This window comes from Ceratosolen solmsi, unplaced genomic scaffold (genome assembly GCF_000503995.2).
Source record: "Ceratosolen solmsi marchali unplaced genomic scaffold, CerSol_1.0 scaffold7, whole genome shotgun sequence".
Lineage (NCBI taxonomy): Eukaryota > Metazoa > Arthropoda > Insecta > Hymenoptera > Agaonidae > Ceratosolen > Ceratosolen solmsi.
In genome coordinates, this window is record NW_011948413.1 from 1,127,921 (window position 1) to 1,142,069 (window position 14,149).

The 14,149-nt window shown below is 26.0% G+C and overlaps 2 protein-coding genes across 4 annotated transcripts; both read left to right on the forward strand.

The window, feature by feature from the left end:
• Window positions 1-7: 7 nt before the first annotated feature.
• LOC105367615 (neuronal PAS domain-containing protein 4-like) lies at window positions 8-2,705 on the forward strand. Its single transcript, XM_011506383.1, has 5 exons — window positions 8-75; window positions 837-943; window positions 1,012-1,165; window positions 1,766-2,183; window positions 2,697-2,705. The coding sequence occupies exons 1-5, from the start codon at window positions 44-46 to the stop codon at window positions 2,703-2,705; spliced, it is 720 nt and encodes a 239-aa protein (XP_011504685.1). The 5' UTR covers window positions 8-43.
• Window positions 2,706-3,356: 651 nt separating this feature from the next.
• Window positions 3,357-11,874, forward strand: LOC105367229 (forkhead box protein P2-like). Of its 3 annotated transcripts, XM_011505864.1 has the most exons (4): window positions 3,357-3,533; window positions 4,638-5,105; window positions 8,082-8,479; window positions 11,685-11,874. In XM_011505864.1, the coding sequence occupies exons 1-3, from the start codon at window positions 3,396-3,398 to the stop codon at window positions 8,463-8,465; spliced, it is 990 nt and encodes a 329-aa protein (XP_011504166.1). In that variant the 5' UTR covers window positions 3,357-3,395; the 3' UTR covers window positions 8,466-8,479; window positions 11,685-11,874. The 3 variants fall into 3 exon arrangements, with proteins under 3 accessions (XP_011504166.1, XP_011504165.1, XP_011504167.1); XM_011505863.1 differs by lacking the exon at window positions 11,685-11,874 and having other exon boundaries at window positions 8,082-8,543; XM_011505865.1 differs by lacking the exon at window positions 11,685-11,874 and having other exon boundaries at window positions 8,088-8,543.
• The last annotated feature ends 2,275 nt before the right edge of the window (window positions 11,875-14,149 follow it).

Sequence of the window (14,149 nt, forward strand, 5' to 3'; positions counted from 1 at the left end):
CGTCGTGCAGGGTGCGACTAACATCTTCACGACGATTCACTCGATGGACATGAAATATCTACACATCGACAAAACGTAAGTGACCTCACCCTCATTCAGATTTTTGCTCTTTGGATGTGACGTACTTTAATCTTCCTTTTTTACCGATTTCATTCGCGTATGTTTAGTCAATGCACTCATACAGTGTGTAGGCGCATTGTCTTTGAGCGTGCTTTGTATTTTTTACTTTTTTATATTTTATTTTTCTATACATATTAACACCATACATGTATTATTTTAATTTTAAGTGAAATTAATTATTCTATAAATTGCATTAATTAATTTATAGAATGACAAAATGATGCGACCACGTAACCGTATGTTCGATAAATTCGCACAATCGTACGTTAACTCAGTTTGTTCACATTATTATTGAGCTGGAAAGAATAGATATATTATTTTTTCATAAGGAGTAGGCATTACAGCTTGTCACAATTTCATCACTGATATTAACGAATATTGCTTCATGTCAACTAATCATCAATACTTTTTCTCAGTAGTTACAAACAACTACAACATTATTATAAAAGGATTTTCTAAAATAAGATTAGTATTAATACCCTAGTAATAATAAATTTGAGTACTAATAATATTAAACTTTAATAATAATTTAATAATTTCTTCTACTACTTTTTATTATACGAGTTTATTCGCAAATAATTTCTATTCTGACGTGTACGTGTACGTGATAGTAATATATACGTATGCGTATATATTATTGTACAATAATTGAAGGTATTTTACTATATGGTAACAAGTAAATGAAAGAATATCATTTTTTATAAAAATATTTACAGCGGTGAAAGTCATATGGAATATGGGCGTTCGGATCTTGTTGGTGTTTCTTGGTATAATCTCCTCCATTGGGACAGTATACGTACTGCTTATTGTAAACACCAAACTGGTATGTCAGTCTTACATATCAAGAAATTTTAATTAAATTGTTTAATTTTATAAAAGTTGATTATTTAGTTATTCAGTCTGATCAAGAAAGATCAAGTACAGCTTTACTAAGATTACAAAGTCGCTCTGGAAGATGGTTTTGGATACACTGTGTATTACAAGTCAAAGATACATCTGACGAATGCCAACATCCTATTATTGTTTGCACCAATCAAGTATTAAGGTATTCATTTCAGTGCTATTTTTTTAATTTAAAATAAATATTTATTTTTATACAAAAATATACTTTTACAAAATAAAAATATTTAAAATTTCTAATTGTACAAAAGAATATATTTTAAATATGTTGCAACGTAAAACATATTTTTATATAATCCACTCGTATTTACTGATTTAATAGTGGTAGAAAGATTTATCCAGTGAGAAAGATACAATATGATAGAGTGAAAGTAAAAGTGAAAGAGTAAAAATGAGAGAGAGAGAGAGAGAGAGAGAGAGAGAATCTATACTTTAATACAACATAAAAAATACATTAATAATAATTTAATTTAAGAAATTTATATTTAGAAGAATTGTTATAATTGATAATTATGATTATGATACAAGGTATATCCGAAGTGTTACATTTATATATAATACTGAAATAACATATTAGCATTTACTTGTTTTTTATAATTATTAACAAAATCTAAGCAATATTGTATTCTTTTTCAAAATTGTTTAAGATTCTGAGAAAAAGTATTTGTTCTTTCTTGAAAAATATAACTTTCTTAATGGATTCAAAGCCATGTCTATTTAATGAAATGTTTAATTCTTATAACAGTGAGAAAGAGGCTGACATAATGCGTGCTAGTTCCTGGCTGTATCAGTATTCATCTCAGACTAAATTTACATACGGAGTGTGCCCGAGTTTACCACTGATCGGACCTCAGGCCCAGGCTCAACAGCAGCAGCAGCACCAGCAGCAGCAGCAACAACAACAAGAACAGCAAGAACGACAACGACAACAACAACATGCAACTAATCTTGGTTACGGGCCGGAAACGATTGCCGTTGTCACAGCCGCTACAGATTATGGGGATGGGCAATCGCCCACGATGACTATTGCCTATAGTTTGCCACCTCCGCCACCTCATGAACTTGAGCTTACTGTATCTTATCAACCAAACCATAGTCTGGACGATGTACAATTCGCGCCCTGGACCAAGGAACGGCCGCTCGTCAAGCAAGAGCCTGTAGAGGTATACGTTTATTCATCACTTTATCTATATCTCTCTTTCTAGTTGCCTTATATATCTACACGTTTTAAACTATCTTTCCTCTATCAAACCGATTTTATGTTAACTGCAACTTTATTATACTTCTCATTATCCAAAAGTAATTGCATTTTTTCCAATCTCTTGTAATACTTCATTTTTTATTTTTGTGATACATTTACATTGTTATTTATATTTTGTATTACACATTGTTGTTATTTACTGATTATTTACATTTTATATTAGAAAAAATGGGTAAAAATTAAAAGATTTCATACAATAAATAATTTTTAGATAAAATAAATGTAATATATTTTTAAATAATCTAAAATTATTTTATTTTATTTCTTTGCAAATATTGTATAATTTTATATACATTAATCTTATAACATTATATACATTAAATCTTTGAATATTTATGTACTTATGTATTAATTAATAAATATAAATTTCGACATACAATTAGATGTTATATACATTTTAATGTTACTTCTGCAGATGATTTAAATAGCATTGTTATAAAATTGAATAATTCCTTTTTAATTTTTCATAGTAAAGGACTATGTTCTAGTATTATGCTAATTTTGTCTAATTAGTACAATCGTTTATATTATAAATACATAAATAATAAATAAATATGAATCGGATAAAAAACTATAATATATTTGTATGTAATAACCATTCTTTTCATGTATCGAACTAAATAAATTTTATTATATTTGTTAATATTATATCCAATTAAAATTAATACATATTTTCTAAATTTAATATTATGAATTGCTATGAAAATGTTATCATAACAAATATGTATTAAAAGAATTGTCGAAATTGCTGAGATAATAGAAATATCCTTTTTTTTTCAAGCTTTGAATCAAATGTCAAGATATAGGAATAACGCTTGCACGTGTATAATATCATTTACCACGATCATTTAATAAAAAATTAATGTAATATCAACTAATAGTGACTAAATTTTGTTGTCAACTTTTTATGTATCAGTTCAATTTTTTATACCTCCAAATAATAGAACATTTAATGTTTTTATAACATTCAACGTTCTGGAGATGCATGCAGGAATAATTTAACAAAGTTGATACATAATTATTTGAAGATTAAAATGGGATTTCGGTACAGGTATATGGTGATACAAGCGCTCAACATACAACAAGAAGTCATAAAAATGTTCATGGACAAGAAATGGAGGCCGTAGAACCTGTTGACATGTCGATCAATAATAGCACCTCAGAACTTGACGAGCAGCGACATTCTATGCAACAGTGCTCCAATTCTGGGCCTCCAGAATTTTGCCCTTGTAATAAGGCTCACTTATCTGTGGTGAGCCATCGCCCTCTTACTTCCTATTTTAGATTGTTAAAGCTCATAAAAAAAATTTATTTTATAAAGTTTTAAATGATAATATTTGTTTAATATCAAAGGGTATGTTTTATTAAAAATTTCTACATTAGCATAAAATGAGCTCATATTGGTAGATAATCGTAACTTGTAATATAAAATTAATGAAAAAGAATATTAATAAATTTCTGTAGTCATTTCGATTTTTTGTAATAAATTTGGAATATCAATTAAAATGTATGGTGAAACATAATAATTTTGTAAACTTTTCAAAAGGCAATAGAGTTCGAGACAAAAATGACATATTTATAAATGATTTAAATAAAAAAATTCTATTAAAAATGATGCAGTCAGTATAGAATATAAATTTTTTATGTTTTAACGATTTTTCAACTTTTCATTTCAAAATTTAATGTAAAATTTTAAACCTATTTTCTTACAATATGCAATGAATGAACAATTTTTTATTTTAAAAAAACCAATTTTTGTAATAAATATAGCAATTGTAGTGTAATAATAATAATGGAATACTTTCTTAAGGCGTATAGTTCATCTAATTTAATTTTATACATTGTATATAATCAATTTTGATGCTATATTTAAAATGATTATGATTTTTAATATTTTAAGTAGTATCATATACTTGTCTAAATAGATTCTTTTATTTTTTAACTGATTAATAAATATATGCTAATGATTATCGCATAATATTTTAAATAGTGTGAATTATTGATATATATATATATATATATATATATATATATATATATATAAGTGTAAATGATATATAAAAGATAGCTTTGATATCAGAATATTGAAAGAACATTTAATTAGAGAAATTGGATTTAAAATATGCATCCTTCATATTTTAATTGCATTTTTTATATAAAATTTTTATTTCGTCTCATAATATTCCTCAATAATAATTGTGCAAATGATACGATATTACTTCAAATAATTGAAGATAATGTTCCTATCAAACAGTCATTTCTATAATCACATTCAATATTTGAGATTAAATTTAAAGTATTTATTTTAAGGAATATATTATGAAATGTGAATACTTTTTTTATTTGACTAAAAAAGGTTGGTGATTCAAATCAGATTCCGCACAATGAAAAAAGCCCGAATCGTTCAATATCAACGGGTCTCTCTTACTTGCGACCCGGAAGTAAGTCTCTCGCGCATTTTCTCGCCAATCAGCAGCAACAGCAACAGCAGCAACAACAGCAGCAACAACATCAGCAACAGCAGGAGCAACAGCAGCAACAGCAGCAGCAACAGCAGCATTCGCCTCAACAGCAGCAGCTGCATCAACAGATGTCACCAAGCATGGTTCCAAGTCCAGACAACAACGGCCTTAAGTACAACATCGTCGACTTGGATAAGCTCGGACAGATAGAGAGCACGGAACATCATCTTTATGGGCCAACGTTCTCGCAGAAGCGTCAGCTACTTCTGCTTCATCAAACCAAAGCCTCGACGCAACCTTGTGTCGAATCACATTCCTGCATCACCGATGGCGCAAATCATCACCACGTTCTCCATCACACGGTATGATGCTCTCCTGGATTGATTCATTAGATATATGAACGTCATATTCTAAAATTTAGTAGCAATAAGTTATATACAGTACCTTAGAAGTGATTAAATTGCTAACAGCGATTTCTTTTCTGTTTAATTTAACTAAATAAATATCCTTTGGCGTTTTCTGTTAAAACGGAATTCTCACATATTCCCTGTTTTATACATTATATAAAATGATTTATAATACCAAACTTATAATGTAAGTGATTTTTCTTGCAATTATTTTTATTGAGCTAAAACTTCTATATAAATATTGCTATTGGCTTAAACTATTCTTTTCATTTTCTTATTATTATATTTTGATTATTTTTGTTATATTAAGTAAAGTGAATTTACTTCAATAACCTTACGACCTAAGTCACTGAATGTTCTTTACCTATTGAATTAAAATAGTATAATGATTTTCTAATGAAAAATTAAACATCAAATTTAATAATTAGATAACAAGATAGCAATAGTATAAAATTAAATAATAATTAGTAATATTGATTACTAATGATCGATAGTATTTCAGTATTCAGATCGTTCGTGGAAAGTTTGTTTTATTTAAAAAAATATTAAAAGTTTAAAATGCATAGTTTAAACTAATATTTTAAATGATTTATTATTAATTTTTATAACTTTGCAATAAATTTTTTTACTTAACAGTTTTAACAACTTGAGAATTGATAAACGTTTTACTTCGTAAAAACTTTAAAAATTCGTGTAGTATATAATTATCAATACTTCATTTACATGAATACTTTTGGTTTAAATATGTTATATTTTCATTCTTTTATTCATGTAAATAGCTAAAAATTATTTTATATATCTAAGAATGGATAAAATGAATATTAATGATCATATCTAAAAAGTATAATAAAGAGACTAAATTTGTAATAATTTAAATATTTTATTATAAAATATTTAGTTTAATAATTATTTATTTTTATTCTTTATGAAAAAAACACTAATAAATATCACTTGCCAAAAATTACCTTGTATTAGTATTATACATATATTGTTTTTTTAAGATTATCATACTTTTTCACATTTTAATTAATATATAATATAGTGATAGTTTATAAGGGAAATAGTTAATGTTGTATATAAATATATAAAATACTAATTGTAATAAGAGTTTTTTACAATATGGAGATAAGTAAAGCAAAAATGTAGATAAGGTATTTTTATATTATAAATGCTTTTTAAAAAATAGATAATTATTTTTGAAAATATGCTTATTAATAAAAGAATTTTCATACAGGATTAAAGGTATAGAATTATTTTAACCTAAAGTCTTTATGAATTTAAAAACTTGAAAATATATCTTTATTTTATTTATATAGATATAAAGTTTCAGATGCATCTGAAGAAACTATTCATATACATATATCATTGAAAGTCGATTGTGTCTTGGTTTGATATATATCCAAAAAATAGTCATTATATGTTTAAGGCACACAAATTTATTTATATTGAATTGTAAAAATATATATAATATATAAAAATATCAGTATACATATAAATCATGTTAACCATTCATGAAATGAGAAACTAATTACACATATATTACTGAAGTAATGTCCAAATATTATTTCTGTAAATTTGTAAAATATTATCTAAATATAACTGCAATTACAATATCTATTAGTTTAAAATATCATTTTAAATAGAAAATAAATAGAATAATTTCATTTACTTAAATTTTTGTCACATCATTTATATTACTTCTATAGGTTTCAGATACAAACCAAAGATAATAATATTTGTAATGTAAAATCTATATTCTATTTGATAAAGTAAATATTTCTTGGTTATATTTCAAATTTTTTTCGATAAATTGCATATAGAGTCAAACATGAAAACAAATCATGAATATGTCTAACATAAACCATTAGTGCATGTTTATGCATACCTAGGTGCATTCATATATGCATTAATAGCTATTCTAGATAAAATTATTAAGTTACCTATGATTTTCAGTTAATCTTTGACTCTACGTCAAACGTCTCTATCAACGTTTTTAAAATTTTATAATATACATGCTACATAAAATACCTCGATAATACATTCTAAAGTATAAATAAAGTAAAGTATTATCTGCCAATATATACAGGTTATCAATATTAAAATCTCAAAAATGATATTCAACATTTAAAGATTTAAATACAAAATTTAAGTACTGATATATTCTTTTTTAATTGTGAGTGGTGAAATTTGTAACTTTTAATAATCTACATTGATGAATTGATGAAAATTTAGAACAACATTGATATGCACAATGATATGGTTATGGTAATAAATAGGAAATAAATAAATAAATAAATGGGATGCAAAGATTATACTTTTACCACTATATAGTTTGTAAATGAAGAACATAAAATAGTTAATTTAAACTAAGGAAGTAAATTGGGATGAGTATACCGACGGAGGAATATTTGGTTTATGCGTTAATTTAAATCAAGATAGTTTTGGGTCATTTTATACAACTGCAGGAAAAATAAAATAACCTAATTTTTTTAAGGCAAGAAAGAAAATTTTTATCGTGAAAATTAGGTTATTAACCCTTTTAACGCGGAACGGCATGTAAATAATGGTTAAAATATTGAATATAGAAGCCATTCAAATTTAATTAGCCCACTGTGACACTACTTCATAAATTATGTATGCCGACAATTATGATTCTCTAATAAAGTACTATTCGGTTGCTATTGTTCAACTATATTTTTTACGATTAATATTGAAACGGTGAAAAAAATAAAGTGCGAAAAATTGGAGATCGATTGAATTTGAAGAGTTTTAAAGGGCTGTCCTCCGTCGGTTGTCGAAACTGTAGATGCAGCACCCTACGATGTTAAAGTCATCGATGAGTGGTAAAAGTATCTCGGCAGACCCTCAGACAGGGAAATCTAGCTAAAAATCGCGTTGATTGTATAAATGTCTCTGTGTGACATGTACCAGGAGCAGTGGACGAGTCCGAGCGGAACAACAGTCTCGTCACCAGCAGGCAGTCTTTGGCCAGATTGCGGTCTTCAAAGGGTTCCGGACGTCGTGCACCAGGATCTAAGTCCATACATAACAACTCCGACAACGCCAGCTGACACAGCCGATGACTCTTCAGATCATCAAACTCCTGAGACACCGGTCTCGGTCTTCAGCTTCGATTGGCCTGGCGAACAGCACGTGCCCAACCTACGTGTCCTCTCGTTTCGTAGTAGCAGCGCCCCAAATTATGCCGAGACGAGGCGCACTGCGCTCCAGGAAGTTCAACCTATCACCCTCCAATTGCCGAGGAAGAAAAACCTTCATGCCGAGCCGGCTGGCCATCGGGATTATGCCAAGTGATCGATATACCCAAGGTCCATCTTTTCCTCGAACAATTAGTGGTTAATGGTGGCTTCCTTGCTTTTATTCTTGCTCCTCATCCAACCCATATTCTCGCACTTTTCCTTTTTCCTCTACAATCGTTTCTTTTTTTGTTTTCTCTTTCGTATAAAGTGTGCCTTTCGAGTTGCGCACGGAGAGAGTGTGTTTGCGAAGTGCTAAGCACTATTGCAACAACATGGATTGATCGGCTTTTTCGCTTAAACTCTTCTACAATAGCCAAGTTTACAACATCTGATTATGATTTTTTCCATTTTTTCTGGCTTTGCTTTCAAATGTATTTCTCATGAAATAATAATTCAGAATTGAAGATTTCCACACTCTGAATTTTCAATGCGAACAATCACTATGACCTAAAATATTAATCAATATTATATATTGCAACACGGGATTTTATAATTACTTATGTGAATATTTATATTTATCTGTTTATATAAATTAGTTCATGTATAAAATTCAAAATCTAAGTTAATTTATTTGTCGAGCTATTGTAAAACCATATATGAAATGTTTTAATCAACTGAAAGAGAGTTGTGTAGGAATGTAATAAAAAATAAATCAGTTAAATAATGCATATGCAAGCTATTATATTTTATCAAGAAAAAAATTAAAATCACTTTGATAAAATTAAATGCTCTAGAAATCATATTATTTTTCTTACTTTAATTAAACTTTTTTTCAACGTTAATAAATTTTATTTATTATTTAAGATTGTAAATGAGAATCAAACTTTTTAAGAATTACCTAGGTTTTAGCATATTATTACTTTATATTAATATGTTAGATTATTTAATTAAGGTAGCTAAACATTATCATGCAATTATAAGTATTTGTATTTCAAATCAAATTTTAGTTATTAATAATTTATTAATTATTCCTATTAAAAATTTTAATTTAAAATGTAATTTATTAAAAAGTAAACTTTTAATTATATTTCTAGGTGCGTATATATAATAGAATGTATAATAACTCTTCGATAAGTTAGTATTTCAAATTAAAATCAATTTCCTTTTTTTTGTTTAAGACTTTAAATGTTTAGAATTCTTATATTATTTTTATTACTTTAATAGTTGTATTTTCTCTCCGTGCAGCGAATATATGTGAAAGAAGAGTTGAGTTTTCATGGATTCTTTTCTCTTTCTTTTTTTAGTGTGATACTTGTTGTAATGTAATAAGATAACTCGTTCATTTATAGTGGAGTGTATTATAGGATTTTTAATATCGTAAAAATTTTATCCTCGCGTCTGAATCTAATCTGCCGAGAATTTATTATGGCTATTTAGTGATATTAAAAATTAATTTATTATAAGATGAAATTCATAATTAAAATAAATAAAATTGCATAAATTCCAATTTAATAAATATAAAAATATGATGAAATTTTAATTTTTTAACAAAATAATATCTTCAGTCGCCATAAAAAATTCTTCGTTTAGTATTTTCCTAATTCAGTGTACGTAAGTAGTTGCCAATTTGTATAGCTAAGAGTTATAAGTAGGAAGATTTAAAGTGTGATTTTAAATTAAAGTATAAATCTATTCAACGTGTGATCCTTTATACGAGGTATATTATCAATTGATGTCAATATACAGCAAAATAAGAATTAAATCTGAAAACGATGATTAATTTTTTGTTAACTTTGCGTAACTACCCGTAGCTACGAATATTTAATTGATTAAAAATGTATCGAATTATATTTTGAGAAAGAAAGCATAATAATTTTAAAATATTCTAGTTTTTATATAAAAACCATGGTTTTACAACAATAAATGTCTCTATTTTTATAAAATGTCGTAAATAAATATGCGAAGCTGAAAGTAATATTTTAAAAGATATAATATTTTTACAAAATATTTTGAATTTGAGTATATTTACATTGGAGAATTTTCATTTGCTAAAAGGCCGGTAGAATTATTCTTATATAATTGTTCCTAATACTTTAAAAATTTATATTATAAAAATAGTTCGTAAGCTATAGCTTCGATACAAGTACTTACTATAGAAAAATAGATTTAGTTAAGTATAAAACTCTCAGATGTAAATATAATCAATATATTTTTAAGCATCTAAATTGTATGTGTGAAAGGCAATAATAGCATAAATTATTTTCTATTAATTATAACATTTGCTTTTATTGATTCAAAATTATTTTTAAAACGAAAAAATTGCATCTTAAGACGAAATTTGTACTCATACATTTATTGTACGTAAAAATCATGAAGATCGATGCCTTTAAATTAACATGTTTCTTTATTTTTCATTTTTTTTTATAGAAAGAAAGTCCCTTACGTCAATATTTTTATCGAGTTTGATGCAATTCAATAGAAAGCTTTTTCTTGCATTATGCATTATAAAATTAATTTTATAATTAATAATAGAATATTTAAATAATATCTTTATCTATTTTTTTAAGTCCAGTTATATTAGTGTATACAGTTTTATGCGTTTTAACAGTAGACGGCTATGTCTCATTACTTTTCTTGCCATTTTCGCATTAATATAATTTCCTCGACTTCATTTATGTTTATATTCTTTCTTTCTTAATTTAATAATAATAATGATAACACTTAAACAAGCGATACTGAAGACGATAAAATGTTTAACGTTCGAGGGACTTTTCCTATTGATTACTTTAAGTAATCGGCCAAAATTTATTGCTTTGTGTATACGCCGTAGTTGATAAGAAAACGAATACGTCATTTATTTTTCTTTTATTCTTGTTTTATTGCATCTTATAATCTTTATAATATATTTATTAAAATTAAAATATGGGATTTTGTGTACATGATATAATTGTAATATTCACATATGAAATTTTTTCATATTAAAATTTGTTTAAATCATTAAATTAAATCGCATTTAAAAAAGCAACTGGTTTGTAGTGTGTTAATTATCGTATATAACAATAAATATTTCTCTACTTAGTAAATAATATTCGTCAAATGTATAATATTTATAGTAACATTTTAAATCGCTAAAAATGCAGATAATAAAACCCACCCAATTATTTTATAATTTATCTATCAAAAAATTGTAATAGGCGAAATGAAAAGGTTAATAGAATCATACTTAATGATACTTAATACAGTACATTAATTTCCATAGTTACAAAATAATTATATTATACAGTTTATATTTAATGTGATATTTATACAAATGCATTATTTGAAATTATAACAGGTCTTGTTCTCTTACCATCTGTGTACAAATTGCGTTCGCAATGTTTTGTTGAACGGGAAACAACCAGTCGTCAAAGAAAAAAAGAGATATAATATAAAAATAAAAAAACACTGTCAAGCTATTTAACTCTATTGTAGTACGAATAAAAATTGTAAATTATGAAAAATAAAATTCTTTTTCAAAAACGTTGTTTTACATTATAGAGATGTATCATAGCTTATTTGTACTCTTTTTATATTTACTCGATTTTTTTTTTCATCGATTTGAATACTTTCTCAAATGAGAGTGCAAATATTACCTTAGATAAGTAAAGTATAAAGTTACTTAATATAATGTATTAGTCTATAATAATATTACGTTTAATTACAGTCAAGAAATCGTATTACATAAATGATGTTTTGAATTGAAAATTGAAATTGAAAACTCAATAACAATTCGAATATTAGGTCTAGAGATAAATTTCATAATTTCACAAAGATTTGTAAAAGTCATAAATCTCAGATAAATAAGTATCGAAAAATTATATATATACATGCTTGATGATTCAGGCAACTCTCTTTATGATAGTATACGCGTAATATATACACAATAATAAAGTAAGATACCATATACCGTAATCTTTTATCGTTTCTATTTCAACAATATTCCACACATTTTTTTCTCAAAGTACACATAGTTCACATAACTTAAATTTTACGAGTTGCGCGAGTTTTTATGACAATCCATTATGCCCGTTATCGAAGGAATTGAGTACATCCCTTTTTACTTTTTACGCAACATTTAGAACTGCGAAAAAAGATGTAATCGAACGTATATAATATGAATATGAGATCGTATGCATGGCTTGCTATTATGAGGAAACAAAAGATTCAAGACTGAATGTAAACGTAAAGAAAAGAAAATGCAGTCGCAAAAAGGGAAAACAATAAACTCTAAAATAATGGATTGTACGATAGATGCGTTTTATGCTGTCTCTTAAAGATTCCACATATCGTACATCTCTTGTTAATCTCGTGTAATAATAATAATAATAGTAATAATAATAATCATTATTATTATTAATTATTAATTATTAATTAATTAATAACTTTTTTCATAAAAACGCGTTCTCATGTATAAAGAGTACGACTCGTGTGATTTATTTTTGTTATAATAAATTAGTTTACATTTATATATGTTTCTGATAAATATCGCAACGAGCGACTTTTTAACAACAGTTTAATGGTCGCGTCCTATTTTCTTTCATTTTTTTTGGTTTTGTAATTTCTAGATATCAATCGGTTATTTATGCATATAAATTTATACCATATGTTTGCCACTCATTGAACCTCCATCACTCACAAGCACATATACACTCCAGTATCGTCGTCGATACTTATCTTTGCACAATTAAAAAATTTATTTTTGCTTATTTGTTTAAATTTTTTCTTTGTTTTTCAAAATACTCGATGACTATAAGTATTCTACTTTTCACACTACATATCCACTATTCGTCATGCTTTATTTTTATTGTTAACATGAGGATTTTTTTATTTTAATTGTTGATAGTCTAAACCACATACATAAATATAAATTGTTAGCATATCAGTGTTTATACAATTTGTTTTATTGATATTATAATTATTAATATCACTATTAATATTAGTAATTATTTTTATAATTATAATTATTACGAAATCTTTTCCTATGTTTATCACTTAATAACAGTTGGAACACAATTCGCACGTGATAAGTTAAAAATACATTTGTATTCATATATATGTGCATAGTTAAAAATATTGTATTCGTATATTTTGACCTCGGAGCTTTTCTCTTTTTATATGAAATTCATTTCACTGTTATCGAATGTTAAATGTTGTTTAACTATACAGATGAAATATGAGATACTTTGTGAACTGTACTTTCCAATTTTATACTGTCCAAATATACCTGTATATCTGTATATATGTTTGTTTACATAAGAATATTTATGTTTATATATTTATTCGTTGCAAGTTATTTATTGGAAAAGAAGCTTCTATACATAAATAACAAATTGCACAAAATTTTAATGTAGTATTTATGGGATAAAAAGTATATAATAATTAAAATATTCTACTTTCTTATGTTAAATTTTACACTAATTATATTAGAAAATATTCGTCTACAACTTAAATAACATTTTTTAAATATTATAAAATTTAATTGATTAGTATTGTAATTAAAACGTAATTTATGTCTCTGAAGTAAGTATGAATTAATTTATTAAATGGCCTATATTTCCATATAGTTAAGTTTGTTTTTCATTGTACACCTAAACGAATAAAAAATGTACGCGTTTTCTTATTGCAAATGGGGAAATGCATGATATTTTAAGTAATTCTCTATATTTTTCATCGTATGTACAAATTTTAACGTAGTAATGATTTAAATAATAATATAATGGTGCAGTATTAAAAGAAAATTATTTAAATAAAATAAAATAA